At 43.5% G+C, this 19974-nt stretch overlaps 1 protein-coding gene across 1 annotated transcript in view; it reads left to right on the top strand.

Annotated features, from left to right (window-relative positions):
- Positions 1–19974, top strand: part of AFF3 (ALF transcription elongation factor 3) — a 531321-nt gene that overhangs the window by 8825 nt on the left and 502522 nt on the right. The window contains 3 exon segments of the mRNA XM_027767542.1: positions 943–1063; positions 2673–2985; positions 3115–3500. Coding sequence (XP_027623343.1) covers positions 943–1063; positions 2673–2985; positions 3115–3500 — 820 coding nt within the window.

Raw genomic sequence — 19974 nt, 5'->3', positions numbered from 1 at the left:
TAAGCTGTCGTCTACACCGAGGCCAGGTGTCTTTCCCCACCAAATCCATTTCCTCCCATCAGTAACCAGGTCGCTTCCTTATCACTAGTTGAATTAGTCCTTTATTTTCTCCTTATGGGGGAAGGAACATTTTATTTCTTCCTTAGTTCTTCCAGCTGTCTGGTGTCTGGCCACTTCATAATTGCATTTTGGGAGAATAGATATTAATTTTCTTCAACAAAAAGGCTGCGTTCCTGGATGGTACAACATAATTCAATTTCCGCTCGCTCCCTTCGTTGCCTGCTCCCCTCCTCCTGGCGCATTTTTCATAGTTAGGGGGAGTGATAGTGTCAAATATTTCAGAAGGAGGAATTGATTCAGTAGTCGTTTGACGACTTGACTGATTAACAGAGATCAGAGGACGGCTCGTAACTGTGAGAACCACTGCAGCATGGAGTCTTAACAGCTCTTTAGGGAGCTAGTTAATGAAAGAATCACTACAGAAACACAGTCATCCAAAAAAAAAATTAAAATAAAAAATAAAAGCCCCCACAAAAACCAGGAGCATTCCCATATAATACTCAGAGGCTGTGTCTTAAGAGGAAATTATGCTCATAATTTCTATTTACACGTTGCCCTAATTACCATCTGCCTTTAAATTACTTTCTGTCTTCTGTCAAAGTGGCTTGGATAGGTTCCTCTTTTCACTCACCAGGCAGAGAAGTCTAGCTCTGGTTGGAACTTGGCATAAGGATTTTTTTTTTCTCCCTGAAGAATGTGATTATCCAGACGCATGAGCTCACCCTTGCTGAGGAGACAGGCCTTCGTATGACCCGTGTCCTCGTTATCATCACCATTTGTCCATGAACCAGACTCCCGCACGACACGCATGTTCTGTTGTACAATACTTTCCCCTTTAATTGCTTCACGCGTGGTTGTGTTCTGTTCTTTTTCCGGATGTAGCGTCTACGAGCCAGATAGGAATGTGTTACGGAGGAAAGAACGGGAAAGAAGGAACCAGGAAACTCAACAAGATGACGGCACGTTTAATTCCAGTTACTCGCTCTTCAGTGAGCCCTATAAGGTAGATGGTTTCAGCTGCTCATCCCTCCCCTTACTCACCTCTGTCCCTGTGACGGTGGTCCTGACTCCAAGTGATGACCAGCCGAACTCCAGCTGGTTTTCAGCCTGGTCAGCCCAGGGAAGGCAGCAGACTGCTAACTTTGGGGTCTTTGCTCACAAATCTTGGTGTTTGGATCATCTGTCTTTAATGAGTGAAATATCACTTTTGATTAATAGTGAGATCTTCTTGCTGTGATTTTTATCAATCATACTTTCTCTCTGGATTGATACTCCAAAGTCAATGCCACTTGTTATTTTTTAGCTCTTGGGAACAAACACTATTCCAGAGAAGTTGGGCTCCATACCTGTCATGTATGGCTCATGCTAGGATGAAGGTATCTGGGCTAATGAGAAAGAAATTATAAAAGTATGTCTCATTTTTACCAAAGGCCAGAAATATGATCTCTTTTAAAATGAAATATCCTCTCAGATTTGGCTAATGTCTTAGGCTACATGGAGCTATGAGTAGTTTGGGCTGGTAGCTTTTAAAATATTTAACTGCATTATTTTTTAAAGCTTAATTCTGACTTCTTTTGCCTCTTGAAGTTTCCAACAAGAATAATTATATACTTAGAAACTGGAAGCAGAGCAAGCCTGAGCCAAATCTAAGTTTTCAGGAAAAGCTTCTAATGGGATTATTTTAAAAAAAAGAAAAAGAAAAAGAAAAAGAAAAACCAAATCTTGGAAAGACTCAGTCCATTAGTCCAGATCATTTTGTGAAGTAGAAAGAGTAAATTTTCTGAGTTCCAAGTATATATTTCAGCCTCAACATGATACCAAAGATAGATACTTTTTTATTTTTTAAATAAAAAGAGATTTTGCCTTTAGAGGGCTTGTGCACTTGCCAGAGAGAGAGGTAGTCAGAGTGAAAGTAAGAAATCGCCTCCCAGGGGCATGGCCATGCCACAGTTGCTTTTCCTCCATTCTCCTCCAGGGATCTTGGATACATGCACACACAGGCCCCGTGTGATTTTCAAGCCACCCAGTCCAGGACTTGAACCACTATCAGCCTTGTGGGAATCCTGCAGTGTAACCACTATGCCATCTCTGTACAATACCCTTTCATTGTTTTGGCCCTGAAGCCTTTCTCATATACCCTGAAGCACATGTAGTCTCCCAGTTCTGATGTGATGCAGAATGCTGTCAAACATCTTCAGAGATGATAAGGTTTTTTTTTTTTTTTTCCTGAGAGAATGCATGTGCTTGTGATTGTCAGAGACAGAGTCAGAGAAAGAGGGAGGAGAGAAGGGCCCTCCTCGTGGGGAATGGCCATGCCCAATCCCTTCTCCTCCATTTCTGCCTTTGGAGATTTGGCATGCACATACACTTGCCCAGGGTTGTTTCTCAGTCCACTGGGTCCAGGACTTGAACCACGCAGTTGGCCCTGCTGGATCCAGCTGCCTCCACCACCAGGCCATATAGCTGGCCCTGGATAAAGAATTTTGGTTTTATCTTGGCTCTCATGCTGAATATGGCAACCCTGGCTCTGTAACCTTTAAGGACACCTGCCCATTAGTTCTCATGTTTCTGTTGTCTCTAACAAGAGCATGGATGTGTTCTTCTTTCTCCAGACTAACAAAGGGGATGAGCTCTCCAACCGGATCCAGAATACCTTAGGCAATTATGATGAAATGAAAGACTTTTTAACTGATAGATCCAATCAGAGTCATCTCGTTGGCGTTCCCAAACCTGGGGTTCCTCAGACTCCTGTGAACAAGATCGATGAACATTTTGTTGCAGATTCGCGAGCCCAACCCCAGCCCTCGTCTGTCTGTAGCACCGCATCTTCCACACCAGCAGCTGTCCCTGTGCAGCAGAGCAAGAGGGGCACCGCGGGCTGGCAGAAGGCTGGGCACCCACCACCTGACGGCCAGCAGAGAGCAAGTAAGCATGGGCACAGGTCACTTGATTCGCACAAACCTGCTGACCCAAAGAACCATGATAGAACAGCTGATCCCTGTGTGCTGAGCCCCTCATCCTCATCTTCCTCTTCTTGTTCTTCTTCTAACTCAGCACAACAGGGCTCTCTCAGGACCTTGCTTGGAGATGGTGTGGGCCGGCAGTCGTCGCGTGCCAAACAAGTGTGCAGTGTAGACGTGGGCCTTCAGGCCCAGGAGCGGCCGCCCACGATGGCGGCCAAACACAGCAGCGGAGGACACTGTGTTCAGAACTTTCCTCCATCCCTGGCTTCCAAACCCAGCCTGGTCCAGCAGAAACCAACCGCATACGTGCGGCCCATGGACGGCCAAGATCAGGCTCCTGATGAGTCTCCTAAGCTTAAGTCGTCTACAGAAACCAGTGTGCATTGCCCATCCTACCGGGGCGTCCCAGCCAGCAAGCCAGAGTCGGCCAGGGCCAAGGCCAAGCTGTCCAAGTTCAGCATCCCCAAGCAAGGAGAGGTGAGTCTTTCTCAGTACTACCTACACGCAGCTGTGCATGTACATAATTATATCTAAGACTGGGCAGTCATAAATTCAATATCCGTGATGCTTTTTTTCAGTGATGTGGCTCACTGCATGTATTGGAAATTGTAGCTATCACTTTAGGAGGAAGAAGACATAAATAATCATCTTAAAATCTTGAATTTATTATAAATGGCATTCATTAAGTACCAACAGATGAATTTGTGTGTGTCTGTTCTAGTTAGGGGAGGAATGGCTCCTTCAGGTTAGTTCAAGGGATTTTAGTTTGGTGAACAAACCAGTGTTATTGTCTAAAATATTATATACCAAAGACAAAAATTACTTTAAAGGCTATAATTTTTAATATATAAAGAGAATTTTTTATTTTAGTTTTGCTATGGGATGTGTGTGCTTGCCAGAGAGAGAGAGAGAGAGAAGGAAAGTGAGAAATCTCTCCTAATGGGGGATGGCCACACAATTCCTACTCTTTCAGTCTCCTCTCAAGATTTTGGACAGGTAGGCACATGTGCCCAGTGTGTTCATCAGACTGCCTGGTCTGGGACCCAGACCACTAAAGTTGGTCATGTGGGATCCAGCTGCCTTAACTATAGCACTCCATGGCTGGCCCAAGAGAAAATTTTTATGTAAAAGATTAAAAAGCCTTTTCATATTTTTGTCAGTTTTGAACTGTTCAAAAATAAACTTGATAAAGTAAATCTCAAAATAATTTTTAGAGTAATTGTTTCAATGATTAAAGTATTAAATATGGTGACTATTCAAATGGGTCAGATATCCTGTTCATATTTAAGATTTAGGTTTACTTTTGTGAATCAGATTTCTTACTTGAACCCTTCTTGGCCTATAAAAATGATCTTACATGAATAGGGTGAATTATTTTAGGTCATATTCTTTCAGTTTGCATTTTGATTTTATTCCAAAGTATTCTTTCATTGCATTTTGAAATGCGTGGAGTGGATTTGTTAAATATTAGAATTTTAAATAAGCAAATTGTTTAGTCATTGACGTAGCAAAGAGGTAATGACTAATCACATGAACAGTAAATCTGGGTGGAAAATGAAGTTTGTTTTGAAAAGCACATCTCATACTAGATTCCAAATTGATGACAGTTGTCAACAGCACATGAAGATGAAATATGACTATGCACTTTTTTGTTGTTGTTTTGCTGTGATGTGGTATACTACCTGAAATGAATGTGAGTTATAGAGCATTCTGCTTAGGAACTATTCATTTTCCCCCTTTTTTGATAAAGTCTTTAAAGACAGAGTAACAATGTGACCACAATATTTGATTTAAATAACCAAATGAAATAAATGATTTGACCTTTCTTGTTGCATTTCTAAACAAGGCTAGGCTTAAACATTTCTGAGCCATCGCTCAGAAATCACTTTAGACTAGAACCAACCTATGGCTTAACGGTTACGTTAATGGACTCTATAGTCATCTGTGGTTGGAGTCCCGGACCCAGCAGCTTAAAATTCTACACCAGGCGTATGTGCGTGCGTGCCCAAGATCCCAAGAGGAGAATGGAGGAGAAGGGATTGTGGTGTGGCCATCCTCCCAGGGGGTGATTTCTCACTTACTATCTCTCTATCTCTCCAGCGAGTGCATTCACCCTATAGCAAAAATCTCTCTTAAAAAAAAGAAAAAGAAAAAGAAGTCACTGTAGACTAAATTAGAAGATCAACATAGTATTCAGAGAGAGTACTTTAAAAAATTTTATTCTAAGAGATGTTTACACAAGTTTTAATGAGGAAATTAAAGTGATGTGTATACCAGTAACGTCTTTCAATTCTATATTTATGATGGATTATAGAAAGTGTTCTTTAGTAATTAATGAAAGCAAAATGTAATTTCTGCAAGCACTTGCCTTTAAAAGCTTACAGGAAAAACACATAGATGCCACCTTACAAAATTGAAGTCTTCAGGCTCTCTAATTTTTGTCATCATCATCATCGAGTGGCCTGTACTGGCAAATAAGGCATGGCTTTCCCTTACCCAGGGGTGACTAACTCACACCCACCAGGATCCCTTTGTAATTTTAATCGCAGTTGACTCCTTGTTAAAATGATTTTTACCAGGACCGGCAGTTAGTGTAATGACTATGTCGCTGGACTCCCACGTAGTCAACCATGGTTCGAGTCCCGGACCCGGCGGCTTACACTCATGCCAGGTGCATGTGCATGCATGCCCAAGATCCCAAGAGGAGAATGGAGGAGAAGGGATTGCGGCGTGGCCATCCCCCCGGGGGGTGATTTCTCGCTTTCTATCTCTCTGTCTCTGTCTGGCGAGTGCACACGCCCTATAGCAAAAACCTCTCCAAAATAAATAAATAAATAAATAAAATGATTTTTACCTGTCAAAGACACATCAGATGTATTAGGTAAGGGTTTACTTATTTTGAAGCACAGTGAGTCGATTAAAGTCTGGTTGAAAGGGAAGGATGATGCCCAGCTGTGGTGGTGCTCGTGGGAACGTGTCGCTGTGCAGGGGCCAAGGCCACTGAGGCCACACGGGAGGCCTGGGTTCATTTTTGGCCCAACCTCAGCAGGCCCGGTGTGTAACCGGAGGCTGAGGCAGGACAGCACCATGGTGAGACCCTGTCGAAAATACCTCTTTTTCTCTCCCTTTCTTTTTGCCCCTTCTGTGTACATGTTCTTTTGTGCACATTAGAAAATAAAACAGAGGGCCAGTAACTGGCCTGGTGGCTAAGGCGCTGGATCCCACATGGCCGACTGTATGGTTTGAATCTTGGACCTAGTGGCTTGAAAATCATGATGCATTTGCATGCATGCCCAAAACCCCCAAGAGGAGCGTGGAAAAGAAGGGATTGAGGGACCAGCAGTTTGCATAATGGCTAGGTCGCTGGACTCCCATGTAGTCGAGGTTCAAGTCCCAGACCCGGTGGCTTAATCTCACGCCGAGTGTGTGTGCGTGTGTGCCCAAGATCCCAAGAGGAGAAGGGATTGCAGTGTGGCCATCCCCCCTGGGGGGGGTGATTTCTCGCTTTCTGTCTCTCTGTCGAGAGCACACACCCTATAGCAAAAGCTTCTCCAAAAAAAAAAAAAGAAAAGAAGGGATTGTGATGTGGCTCTCCTCTCTGGGGGTTGATTTCTCATTCTCTCTCTCTCTCTCTCTCTGATAAGTGTTGTATGTGTCTTATTGCAAAAACTAAAATAAAGAAAAAGAAGAGTATTTTTGCTAACCAGTATGACCTTATGCAGATAAATAACCACGTAGTTTTTTTTCCTTTTTTTAAATTTTTAATTTATTTTTTATTTTTTGGAGAGGTTTTTGCTATAGGGCGTGTATGCTCGCCAGACAGACAGAGAGAGACAGAGAGACAGAAAGCAAGAAATCACACCCCAGGGTGGATGGTCATGTCTCAGTCCCTTCTCCTCCATCCTCCTCTCGGGATCTTGGGCATGCACGCACACACACCCGGCGTGAGTTTAAGCCACCGGGTCCAGGACTCGAACTGCAGTCGACTACGTGGGAGTTCAGCGACATAGCCGTTATGCTAACTGCTGATCCCAATAACCACGTAGTTTTCATCAGCCTTTTGGGTATGTCATTAATAACCTGGACACTTATATGGTGACCTTTGAGGACCCCACACTGGGAACGACATGTTGTGTTAACACTGGGTCATGACAGAAGGAGGGAAATGCCCGAGGCAGAAAGTCATAACTAAGGAAATGAGAGCTTTGATACAGGAAGCGTCTTGTTCCCCTCCGTGTAAGGACACCGAACCAGCCAGCCTGCTTGCTTCCTAACTTCTAGACGGAATTCTTCAAACAGGCCGGGCAGGCACTGATGGGGAAGTAAGAGGAGATAGTTATAGAACAAAGTTACAATTGATCCAAGTTATATTTGATTGGTTTATTTTGAGGAGGGGGATGCGTCTTTATTTCAGTAAAAAATAGTGGACTTTGAGCCTTCTAACTCTTGTCTGTTCAGTCCACTATTAAAATAAGAAAATGCCCCTTCCGTTGTTAGCACAGTGGCATCTAGAAGTTACTTTTTCTGTTCTTCAAATTCAAAGGGGTTTTTGTTGTCTGGACAGTACTCTAAGAGGAGATTAAGAACTACACCTTTGCAGGTATATAATTTCATATTCATAGGCTATTTCTATAATACGACATTCATAATATGGAGACTGTGACCTTTATCAACCAGGTGTTACTCTGTGGGAATGCATGCTTTTATTTTATGAAAGGGATGAAACAATTTAATATGGTAAATAATTGCCAAAATATTCCTGCCTGTACTTTTTTTTTTTTAATTGAAATATTGCCTGTGTGGAAGTGTCCTCTCAGCGGCACTGACAATTTCCAGTGAGGTAGGAAAGCTGTTTTTCAGGGAAATTGACAAAATGCTGTAAAGGGAAGTGGCATGACTTGACTTTTTAGGGGTGTTCAATCAGCTCTTGGAGAGCAAGACTTAATATAGTGCAAAGAATTTTGGGGGCCAACGAATGTGAGGTGAAAGTGACGTAAAAACAAAGGTTTGAGTGTAAAAATAGCTGTCTGGCATGGTGTACGTACATGCTTCACAAGGAAACCAATCAACAACTAGGTGCAATGTGATGTGAGAAATTAAAAGAGAAGAAGCTCAGATGTGATCTCTGCCTACAAGAAATTCACGTGCATTGAATAAATTAAGACTGTAGCACTTAGCTTTTGCTTTGCAATTTCTCTCACTTCCAGTCCAACCTAAATTTACAATTGGCCCTCTAGCCCTGGGAAAATTCCCTCACCTTCATCATCTGTGTAGTAAAAAAAGAATTAATTCTGTGTTATTTTTAAAAATTGGGACTTTGTGAATCTCTTTTGTCTGATTTTACACTCCATAAACTCTTCATTCTTCCCCTTACAACATCTGCACTCTATCTGCTGCCATGGAAAATTATTTGTTATAATTCTTTGGTCTTCCATAATAGGTAATTAGTGTAGAAAAATCCAGTGCAATTTGCTGTGGAAGTTAAAGACCTCAAGAGAATTCCTTAGCTGATACACCTGCCTCTTGGCTAGTGTTCCCTGGGCTCAGTTTCCTGTTTAATGAAAAACATATTTTTGTTGTTGTAGCTGAGTCTTTTATTCTCGACAACACCCCTCATTAAGTGAGTCTCCCCTGGTGCGCCACATGGAAAGGTGTCTACTGTTAGGTGAGAGACAAGGGACTTAACAAATGGCCCAAGCATGCACTCTAGACCCGTCTAGGAAGGGCACACTAACTCTTATTTTTAATTGAAGTCAATTATTTTTTATTTCACACACACAGAAATTAATATTTTATCCTCCGCTTGTAATTCCAGATCCAAATATTAACAATGATTAACTTAAAAGGGAAGATACAGATGTTGTGGGATCTAAAATTTGTAGTCTTCAGGAAAAAATAATTCAAAAATATGTTATACTAGCAGTTTTTACAAAATTATATTAATCATGTTCACACATTGCCAGGGCCCCTCCTGGGGCCTTGGAGTTCATGAGCTTAAGTGTCATTAGCTTCAGGAGGTATCTATCTTCTCAGAGAATAATGAGTAATTATATGACAATGATCATTTTAGAATTGAAAAAGTTTGTTACACCAGCTTCAAACTTGGGAGGCTTTCAAAATACACAGTTATATCCTAGGTAGTATGGGCAAGGCAAAAAATAGAACAGTACCAAGAAAAACCCAATAAGCAGAGCTTTGAGATAAAATATGGGTCTCATGGGCTCCGTGGTCAGTTTGTTTGGCAAAGTACAGCTTCACCGGAGGTATTCTAAATCCTACACACTTTAGTTTTTATTTGCTATTTTTTATGTGTATTTATTCATTTCTTCATAGAGTGGGGAGCATCCCCAAAAGGGTGTTCATACTGCTGCAATCCACCCATCTAGCCAGGCTCCTGGACACATGGGTGTGTGCACCCAGCATGCACAGGGAGACCTTGGGACGCAAACCCAGGCTTCCCACGTGGTTTCAGTGGCGGAGAGCATTGCGTTACCGCTGCACCATCGTGCACCCTCCGTTCACTATTAATGTAATAAACAGTGGTGAGTGGAAACTGCTCTGCTGGCTGGGAACAGGACACATTCGAAAAGACAGAAGCAGAGGAGACCGAGGGCTGCCGCCCATGGCTTAGGTAGTGATGAGGGCATGAATAACCATTCATAGATGGTATGTGAGGAGTTTCAGTAGCGGTTGATAATTCATCCACCAAAATGGAGTAACTATTTCTGGTTGATCAGAATTTTAATTCTTAAAAAAGTAATTAAACAGTTTAAGATGTATTGATTCATCACAGCATTTTCTTGACGGGCATTTAAAAATCCCTGTCTATACCGCGAGTAGGAGGAGAAAGATGAAGCACTGATTCCACAAAATAGCTTCCTAGAAAAGCAATTAACTGATTTTTTTTTTTGTAAGTTCACAGAAGATAAATGATGTAGGCTTCCTATTTCCTGTCACTCTTGGTTACCTTTGTATGAAAATGGATTTCCTCCAAATTAAAGTCGGCACCAGCCTGTCGGGCGAAAAAGGCTTCTGCAAAGCAATGTGTACATTACATATTCATGCCTTGAAATTTCTTAATTACACTCGAGATGTATAATGTTTCAAATCGAAGTATTCTATCTGACTGCTCCTTGAAGAAATGAGGGTGCAGGCATGCCTGGAGGCTCAGTTTCCCTATCTGTCACAGTCTTACCCTCCCCATCCCCTCCACCCTTGCCTTCCTTTGCAGACGAGCCCATGTCCCTGGGACAGGGCTGTTTAGCAGCTGCACGGGTGGTTATGCTCTGTGCTTCCTGCCCCATAATGCACCCCCGTCATCCTTTTAGCAAGGACGTGGGGTCCTTGTACGGAGTATCCTTAGGAGAGCAAAGGTTCAAACTTTGATCTCAGAGACTGGAGGACCGCACTTGTTTTCTATATATTAGACGGTCATTCTCAGGGTCATAATGGAGGCTGGCGTGTGAAAATGTTTCCATATTTTTCAGTCCTTTTATGTTCAGCCAGTGGGACCCTAAAAGGTAAGTCACTAAATAACATAAAATGACTTCAGTTTCTAAAATCCATTACTGAAAAATCCGGAGAAAGCATGTTGAAATGTGTGGAGGTGCTAGTATCCTTTCCCATCCCCCTCCCTGCTGGACTTCTTCAGGTTTGTATTAATATAAAGCCAAGGCTTCTAGCTTTGTGGGTGGAAAACTGCTCCCCATGGTGGCAGCATGGGAACAGAGGGAGGTTCTTAGGAAGCACAGTTGATTGTCCTGTCTCCCAGTCCTTCCAAAGCTTCCTCCCTTGGAAGGCATCTGGACAGCTTATCGAGCAGCTTTCCTTCAACTGCAGTCTATTTAGGTTGAGTCGAAACTTAGGGCTAATCAAAAGCAAAGGTCTCTGCATTTGGAGTCATTGAAAGGATGTAGATGACCCGATGGTGGCTTGAGTGGGAGCACACAAAGCTCTATGAGGCTGACCTATGTGGGAGGGTTCTGGGTCCCCTTTGAAGACCTCGCTAGGTATGGCTGGCACTTGCTGCATGCCCATGATCCGGGCCTGCCTGAGGCTGGGGGTGGATCACGGCATCTGACCCTGTTGGGTGCAGTGTCTGTCTATCTGCCTCTTTCTGTCTCCCTCTCAGTCTCTCTTAGAAGAAATAAATAAACTTACTAAAAAGGAAGGGAGGGAAGGAGAGAGAGAAGGAGGGAAGGAAGGGGGTGTGTGAGCAATATCCCTCCCACTCTGGAAGGAGGTGTTACTACATAGTCCAGTGAGAAAAACTTCTGCTTTGCATTTCATCATTCCTTGGTCAGATGCAGAATCACGTGCAGCCTTCAGATAAACAGGGAAGAGGTGGAATGCAGGGGAATGATCACAGCTCTGGAGATCATTAGGAACAAGGTCTGAGTCCTGGTCTGCCACCTGTTAGCTGTGTGACCAGAAACAAGTGTTGATTGTCTACCTTCTCTGAGCCGCAGTGTTCCATGGTGTGAAGTGACGCCATCGGTATCTGCTCGCTAGAGTCAGAGGGGGTAGGGAAGAGAGGAGTACATGGGGTCACAATGGGGTTAAGCATGTAATGTGCTTAACGCATTGATCAGTATTAGCTTTATGATTGTTATTTAAACATATCAGAAACAAAACCAGCCACAGTATTTTAAAAATATTAAAGCAGGATACATTATTGGGAATAGTTCTGTGTGTGGTAGAGAGTGAGAATTCTGGATGTTTGTGTTTATATGGAAACAACTGAAATCTCAAAGAGATTATTCTGGATTAATATGAAGCCGGAGTGACATGCTTCTCTGTAGTGAATGCCTTGTTTCCTCCCCCCAAAGTTTTGGTGCCCAATCTGGGATCACATTTCTCTCTCTCTCTCTCTCTCTCTCTCTCTCTCTCTCTCTATGCTTTTCTAAGCTCCTGTGATCCATAGTGGAACATGTCACGTGTGAGATTTATTTCCAATTAAATGTAAAATCAAGATTTGGGCTGAGGAAGAATGTCCAGGTTTTCAAGCAGTAGGTATTGAGAGTGACTCATTGAAACAAATCTATCTGAAGCTGCGAAGTATTCGCTAGCGCGTTTAATTGGGCTGAGCAGTGGAGCCACTTTTCTCCACATGATTAACTACCTTTATGGGAGATGACAATGGAGTCCCCGATGCTCTGTGCAAATCCCATTTCTTAGTTTCACATGTGACAAGCAGCCCCGTTGACCTCTCTTAGACTGTCCACGATTATTCTGTTTTGACCTAAGATCAGGCTTCAGGACTGACAGAGGTTTTTAGGAAGCCTTATCGACCAGAACCTTTCTGCCGTAACTGGCCCAGTTCTAGAGCAGAGTTGGGCGTTGGCTTCTAGAGCTGGCCTGGCTAAAACTAATTCTCACTCTAGCCAGATGACCTTGTACCTCAGTTATCCTGTCTGTGATGTGAATCCTGATGGAATTTTTTTATTACTATTAAATGAGTTGATATTTGGGAGCCAGTAGTTGGCATGGTGGTTAAGGTGCTGGACTCCCACACGGCCAACCATAGTCTCAGTCCTAGACCCAATGGCTTGAAAATCACAATGGGTATATGTGCATGTGGACCAAAATCCCAGGAGAAGGGAGAAGAAGCAAATGGGAATGGCCATCCCCCCTGGGGAATGATTTCTTACTTTCCTTCTCTCTGTCTCCCCCTAATAAGTGCACTTGCCCTGTGGCAAACACCCCTCCTCCCCCCCCCCAAAAAAAAAGAGGACCAGCAGATGGTATAATGGTTACATTGCTGGAGTGCCATGTAGTTGACCAAGGTTTAAGTCCTGGCCCCGGTGGCTTAAAACTCATGCCGGGCATGTGTGCCCAAAATCCCAAAAGGGGAATGAAAGAGAAGAGGTTGCAGTATGGCAATTACCGCTCCCCCCCCCTCCACACACAGGGCGTGATTTCTAGCTCTCTGTCTCTTTGTCCAGTGAGTGCACATGCCCTATAGCAAAAATCTCTCTAAAAAAATGTGTCCAGTGTTTAGAACAGTGGCTGGCACATAGTAAGCACTCAATAAAAATCTGTAATAATATAATTATAATGATTTATAGTAGCTCTGCTTGTTTCACACTTACCTTTTAATTGCTCAACCCTTGATGGGCTGACAGCTAAGAATCTGGGAATTGTAGATGAATTTCACTAGAATATAAATTCTATAGAGCAGGGATTTTTTTTTTTTTTTCTTTTCCCATTTTGTTTACTGCTATGTGTCTACCTGTACCTAACACATGGGTTTTGCTCAAGAGGTACTGAGTTAACATAAGCGCATGGGAGAGGAAGTCATTTCCCTCCCATTATTGATCCCCTATTGGGGCCTCAGGAATTCCTGCCAGAGCTTTTATGGGACGAGAAGAGCCATCCGCTTCAGCATGTAATTTATAGCTGTTGTAACAAAGAGCAATGGGAACCACATTTACTGATGCATGTAAACACAGCACATGTGAAATAAATCATAGAGCTGGATGCTGGCCTCAGAAGCAGGCACCAGCCAGGCAGTGGCTCTGGAAGGGATGCTGCGTGCTTGGCCGAATCTGTTCGCCTTTGTTTGGTGTCGGAGCAGAGGCCTTCTGTGGCCCATGTGCACGCTTCTGCACATGGTCATGTTCTGTAGCCACAGGGTGGGGCTGGGGCAAGAGGGTGTCATAATGAGGGTGATGGGAGGGCAGGGGCAGGTAGGGGAAAGCCTCCACGGTCAGACTTCCTGCCATGTGAGTTAGTCAGAATTATTTATATGATTTTATTTATTATTATTTAATTTGCTAGAGGGCATGTGTGCCCCCAGAGAGAGAGGGAAAATGAGAAAGCAAGCCAACAGGTCTGGGACTCAAACCATGACTGGCCTTGTGGGAATCCAGTGCCTTAACCACCATGCCACCTGCTGGTCCCTAGTTAGGTTATTTCTAATTTTTTTAAAAGTTATTTCTTCTGTGAGTCAGATACAGTGAGCACCCCCAAAATGGTCTTAGCACCATGATTCCACTCCCAGCTAGTCCCAGATCATGGGCACACACATGCCTAGGGTTCTCAGGGAGGTCTCCAGACTTGAACTGAGAACCTTCCCTACAGGACTGTCACAGAATGTCACATTTTTACCACTGTGACACTGTCTGGCCCCTAATTTTTAATGGACTTGAAGGGCCAGATGGCAGGGCAGTGGTAATGCAACTGAACCCACTTAGGGAGAGTCCTAGGTTCACATCCTGGTATCTCCCTGAGCTTGCCAGGCATGTGTGCCTATGATTTGTCTGGCTGAGACTGTGAATTTCAATGTTAGGAGCCTGTTGAGGTGCTGTTTCTCTGTTTCTGTTGTCTTCTTTCTGTTGTGAAAGAAATAGGTCAACAAGCTTTTTAAAAAAGATTGGCCTGGGGCCAGCCAGTGGTGCGGTGGTTAAGGCAGCTGGATCCCACACGATCAACTATGCAGTTCGAATCCTGGACCTAGCAGCGTGAAAACACACTGGGAATGTGTGGGTGCATATCCAAAATGCTGAGAGGACAGTGAAGGAGAAGGGATTGCAGTGTGGCCATCCCCAGGTGGGGTGATTTCCCACTTTCCCCCTTTTTCTCTCCAGTCTACATGTGCACCCCATTACAAAATTAAAAATAATAATAAAAAGAAAGAAAGAAAATAAGCCTAAACTACATAGGAGTCTTTGGTGACATCCCTTGATCCCTGAAATGCTGATTCCCAGAATGTCCCTGGCCCTTTTAGTCTGTGTGCCATTTTGTGCTTTATCCCAGTCTCGTGTCTGTCACTATTCCTATTTCTGCTATTCATGGGAATGCGTCATTTATTAATTCGGGCAAACATGATCCCTCTGTGTCTCCAGGGCACCGTTGGCCCTGCAGACGTACCCTTCTGCAGCATGGCTGGCTGCGTAGGTTGTGACCCAGAGCCCTTGGCATCCTGTCATACATAGTGGATGGGCGACCCCTTCCTCATCTATGTGACAGAGGATGAAGAGTGGAAAACAGAAAATGTACAAATTCAGCTCTTCACATGAGCCCCGAAGCACAGACCAGCCAGCCCGGCCTGTGCCCCCAATTTTGGGTATCTTGAAAATCTTCCAGAGCACGTCAGCCAGGGAAGGGCTCCAGCTCCCTGTGGGTGTTTGCCTTCTCTGTGGCATCCCTGCTGAGGCTAACCCCATCTGCACAGCTCAGGGCGCACTTGCAGCCTCCTCGGTGGCCTTCCAGTTAGTCTCTCAGGGCTCTGACCCTTCCTCATGTCAACTCACAGAGCCTGTGTTTCTATGACTTAGCTTCTGAGCTCTGTTCGTGCCCCTGGGATTTGTAGCTGCTGGCTATTTCATTCGTGTCCATGGTGGATTATTAATTCCTGTTGGCTAGACCCTCACTGTGTCGCTCTGCACAGGACCGTAACCTCTGGTCCTGCCACCCTTTCCCAGCTGGACGTTAAAGTGCACTTAAGCACGTATTTTCGGAGTAGCCTTGCTTCATCATAGCTAATTTGATTTATTCTCTTACGGTTTTGGCTTTTAACCATTTGTCATCTGTGGTGAGTAGAAGGGAAAAAGGGAAAAGCAGAGAAAGTGAGGCAAGGACATGAGAGAGCCAGCCAGGAGGCATCAGGGGGAGCACGGCAGCCACAGTGGGGAGACAGGAATAGCAGGGCCATCACTAGAACTCACCCCTCGCCCTGCAACAGCACAAGGCAGCCTGCTGGAGTATACTGCACCAGGGAGAACAAACGGGAGAAGGATCCACATCATTGAGGCCTGCTGGGCTGCAGCAAGGGCTCGAGCCTTACTATCTGTGAAAACGGGAGCCATTGAAGGGTTTAGCGCAGAGGTATGTCCTGTGTGATTTTACTTAGGTGCTGCGAGGGCCCTTCTGGGTGTTGCATGTGCATAAACCGTGTGGGGCAGGCTAGGAACAGGAGGGCAGTCAGCAGGTTACTGCACTAGCTCAGAGAAGAGGGGATAGTGGCTGGGATCACTGTGGTAGCAGAGATGATGAGAAGATGGAATTCTGATGATGTTTTGAAAGAGAGCCAATGAGACTTGCTGACAGCTTGGATGACAGACAGAGAAATGGAGGGCAGATGTTTGATCTGAGTGACTGAAAGGAAGTTGCTATCAACTTACATGAGAAAAGCTGTGAAGGATTCTCAAAGTTCCTGGAAAATATATGTGATAAAAAAATTATAAATTTTTTCAAGAGAGAGGTTTTTCTTTTCTTTCTTTCTTTTTCTTTTTTCTTTTTTTTCTTTTTTTTTTTGCTATAGGGCACATGAGTTCTCTGGAGAGACAGAGACAGAGACAGAGAGATAGAAAGCTAGAAATCACCCCCGAGGAGAGATGGCCATGGCCATGCTGTAGTCCCTTGTCCTCCATTCTCCTCTCGGGATCTTGGGCATGTACGCACACACGCCCGGCATGAGTTTAAGCCACTGGGTCCGGGACTCGAACCATGGTCGATTACATGGGAGTCCTGTGACGTAACCATATGCCATCTGCTGGTCCCTGGATTACACATTTTTTTGCACCAAAATAAACTCATACTGTAATTCTGTTTTGCCATGAACATTTTGAAATCTCCTCGTGTATGAAGCAGACTTTTTGGGGAAAAGCTACAGTTCACTTGGACTTCCTGAGTCCAGGGGTGTCTATTAGACATCCCAGTGGAGGCACATGTTGTACCCACAAGCCTGGAGCTTGGTGGAGAATGAAACCTGTATCTGATCTGAAGGTGCAGATTTGGGAGTTACCCACATGCACGTGGTATATGAGGTCTTGAGGCTGGATGTGGTCACCCAGGGAGTTAGGGCTGGGCTGGGCTGCGTTCCTATGATAAGGGCTTAGTGTGAAGAGAAGGAGCCTCAAAAGCAGAGAAGAAGAGGTTGATGGGTAAGAAGAAAACAGCACAGTAGCCGGAAACCTTGAGAAAAGAGGGTGTTATGAAGGAAAGGGGGCGGTATCAACTGTATCACCTTTGCCAGTGTTGGATTCAGTAGCAGGGAAGCCATCACTTAACCCTGACGAGAGTCTTCAGGGCCAATACCTGTTCAGATTTAAGAGAGAATCAACAAGATGAATTAGAGATATGACATATAGATGACTCTTTCCAGGAGCTTTGCTACAAAGGGCAGCAAAGATTTTGAATGAAGTATTGAGTCTTCATTGGAAAAATTTGGATACCATTTAGAACGTAAGACAGGGAACCAGCAGTTAGTGTAATGGCTATGTCGCTGGACTCCCACGTAGTCGACCGCGGTTCGTGTCCCGGACCCGGTGGCTTAAATCTCACACCGGGCGCGTGTGCGTGCGTGCCCAAGATCCCGAGAGGAGAATGGAGGAGAAGGGATTGCGGCGTGACCATCCCCCCTGGGGGGTGATTTCTCGCTTTCTGTCTCTCCATCTCTCTGTCTGTCTGGCGAGCGCACGCGCCCTATAGCAAAAACCTCTCCAAAAAAAAAAAAAAAAAGAACGTAAGACAAACATCACCTGTGGTCCTACTGGGTGGATAATTACACTTCACATTTCTTTAAAAGTTCTTCATTTTTATTTTTCTTCCATAAAAGTGGGGGGTGGGGCGGCTCCCAACAGGGTCCCATCACACAGTGCCCAACATGTTCCAGGCTGACCTAGGATCAGAACCACTGTCTTCCATGAGACCCCAACACAAGAGTGGTGCCCTACTGCCCATGCCACCGAAGATGGGCCTCACATTTGACAGTTTGATATAGATCCTGCTGGGCTCTTTAAAAATGCTTATACCTTCTTGATTGCATTGGGATAAAGCTATTATATTTGGTCATTATCCCATTTATTTTCCTTATATTTTGTAAACATTGTCATCAGTCTTTGGCAACATCCAGTGTCTGGTCTGTTGTGGTTGCATCTTAGGTAGATAATTTAAATGGTTTTATGCTATAATTTATTTACATAATTCTCTCGTTGGGCATTTGAGTGGTTTTCAGCTTTTTCACTATTATAAATTAGTCTGAAATGAATGGCCTGATAAATAAACTTTGTACCCACATGGTTTGTTACTAAGAAAAATTTTTACATATCTGGTTTTATAATTCCAAAATGAGCAAGCGGTTAACATATGTAATTTTTTGTGAATTTTATGTTTATGTCTTTTACCCTCCCCCACATTTTTGGTGTTGGACTATTTGTAATTTTTTCTGAGTTAAAAATCATTCTTTAAGTATTAAGAAACTTGATTTGGGGCTGGCCTCATTAGTACATGGTTTGCTGCGGTGCACTGGGATCCAGGTACCATATGGCCAGCCTCAGTTTGTGTCCGGCCCCTCATGACTGAAAAACATGACAGGTGCGTGTGTGCCCTAAGTCCCGACAGGATGGAGAAATGGAGGAGAAGGGATTGTGATGTGACTATGCCCCATAAGGGGTGCTTTCTCTGAATTTCTCTGTTTCTCTCTGTCTCTCTCCTGTGAGCACATGAGTCCTCTGGTAACAATGACAGAAAGAAATGAAAAAGGAAAGTGACTTTTCCTAAATATATTGCAAACGATTTTCCCAGTTTGTTGATTAACCTTTGTTTTTAGTGAAGAAATTAAAAGTTTATATTTCTCTCTTTTCCATTTTTGATCTCATTTATTTTTTCCAAGGAGTTAAGTCATAGCATATGTGGTTAGTCCACCCTTTCTTTATAATTTCAGTAAGAAAATTAAACAAAATTTCTTCTTTATGGAATTATGACTATGGGCAGGGACTTTGTGAGACAAGATCTTATAAAGCCGGAAATCTTAAATCAAAGTACCTCAACCTTTGGGACCAGAAGATGGTGTAATGGTTACATGGACTCCCATGTAGTTGACCACAGTTCAAATCCTGGACCCGACGACTTAAAACTCACACTGGGCACATGTGGGTGCATGCCCAAAATCCTGAGAGGAGAATGGAGGAGAAGGGATTGTGGCATGGCCGTCCCTGCGGAGGGGTGATTTCTTGCTTTCTGTCTCTCCGGTGAGCGATGTGTCCTATAGCAAAAATCTCTATTAAAAAAAAAAAAAATTCTCAACCTTTGTTCAAATCTTTTGTAAGTCCTTGGCTTCTGCAATCTACTCAACCATCAAGGACCTTACTTTCTTTTAGATTCTTCTACTGTGAACATATTTTATTTAGCTTTTATTATTATTTACTTTCCACCAGTCTGATCTCACAAATACATTGTGATGTGTCTGGAGGCAGGCCCTTTTCCATTCGTCCTTGAGCTAGTATCTTCTAGAATAGAGTCTGACTAGGCCTCATACTGAGTTTTATCCCTGAGGTCTGACCATTGAGTTTCTGCACCTGAAAAGCAGAGATATAAACCTACTTTCGCTGGCTTGAATGATGTTAGGTGGGTCAGTGATAAAAATGAATGAAGACTAGCCTGAAGCTCAAGCACAGCTTATAATTGACCTGGGCTTTTATTCCCCACTCCTTCCTGGACCTCTTGCCATTTTTCTGAGCAGGTCATTTTATTTTCATGTTCTGTCTTTGCTTATTCCTGGAGTATTAGCTTTTCCCAGTTCTCTGGCTAAATGTCCCTTTAAGGCCAGTTCTTTATGTAAAAAATAATGATCTTTGGAAATTGATCATGGATCATATTTTAATCTTGATACTTGTCTGTTTAATTACTCATTGCTTTTAATCAGTGAGTTACATGCTAATTTTAGTAATGTGAATAATGAAGAAAAATGAAATTTAAAAATCAACTTGAATCTCACTATCAAAAAAGAAAATCATAAACATGTAATGAACTTCATTCCAGATAATATTCTGCCTTCTCATTTCTTTCTCTCCTTATATGTCTTTGGATTTGTTGCAAGTGGAGCCTCTGTTGAGCTTTCATATATGTTCTTTTAATATGCATGTCTTGTTACCTTTGTGAGTGATTTGCTCTTTCTACTTGAATACCTAAAGAATTCTTGCTTTAAATTTCTCCACCTTAACCAAAA

This window comes from Tupaia chinensis, unplaced genomic scaffold (assembly GCF_000334495.1).
Source record: "Tupaia chinensis unplaced genomic scaffold, TupChi_1.0 Scaffold144276_1, whole genome shotgun sequence".
Lineage (NCBI taxonomy): Eukaryota > Metazoa > Chordata > Mammalia > Scandentia > Tupaiidae > Tupaia > Tupaia belangeri.
Note: the sequence above shows the minus strand (reverse complement) of the source record. Positions and strands in the feature narration are given on the sequence as shown.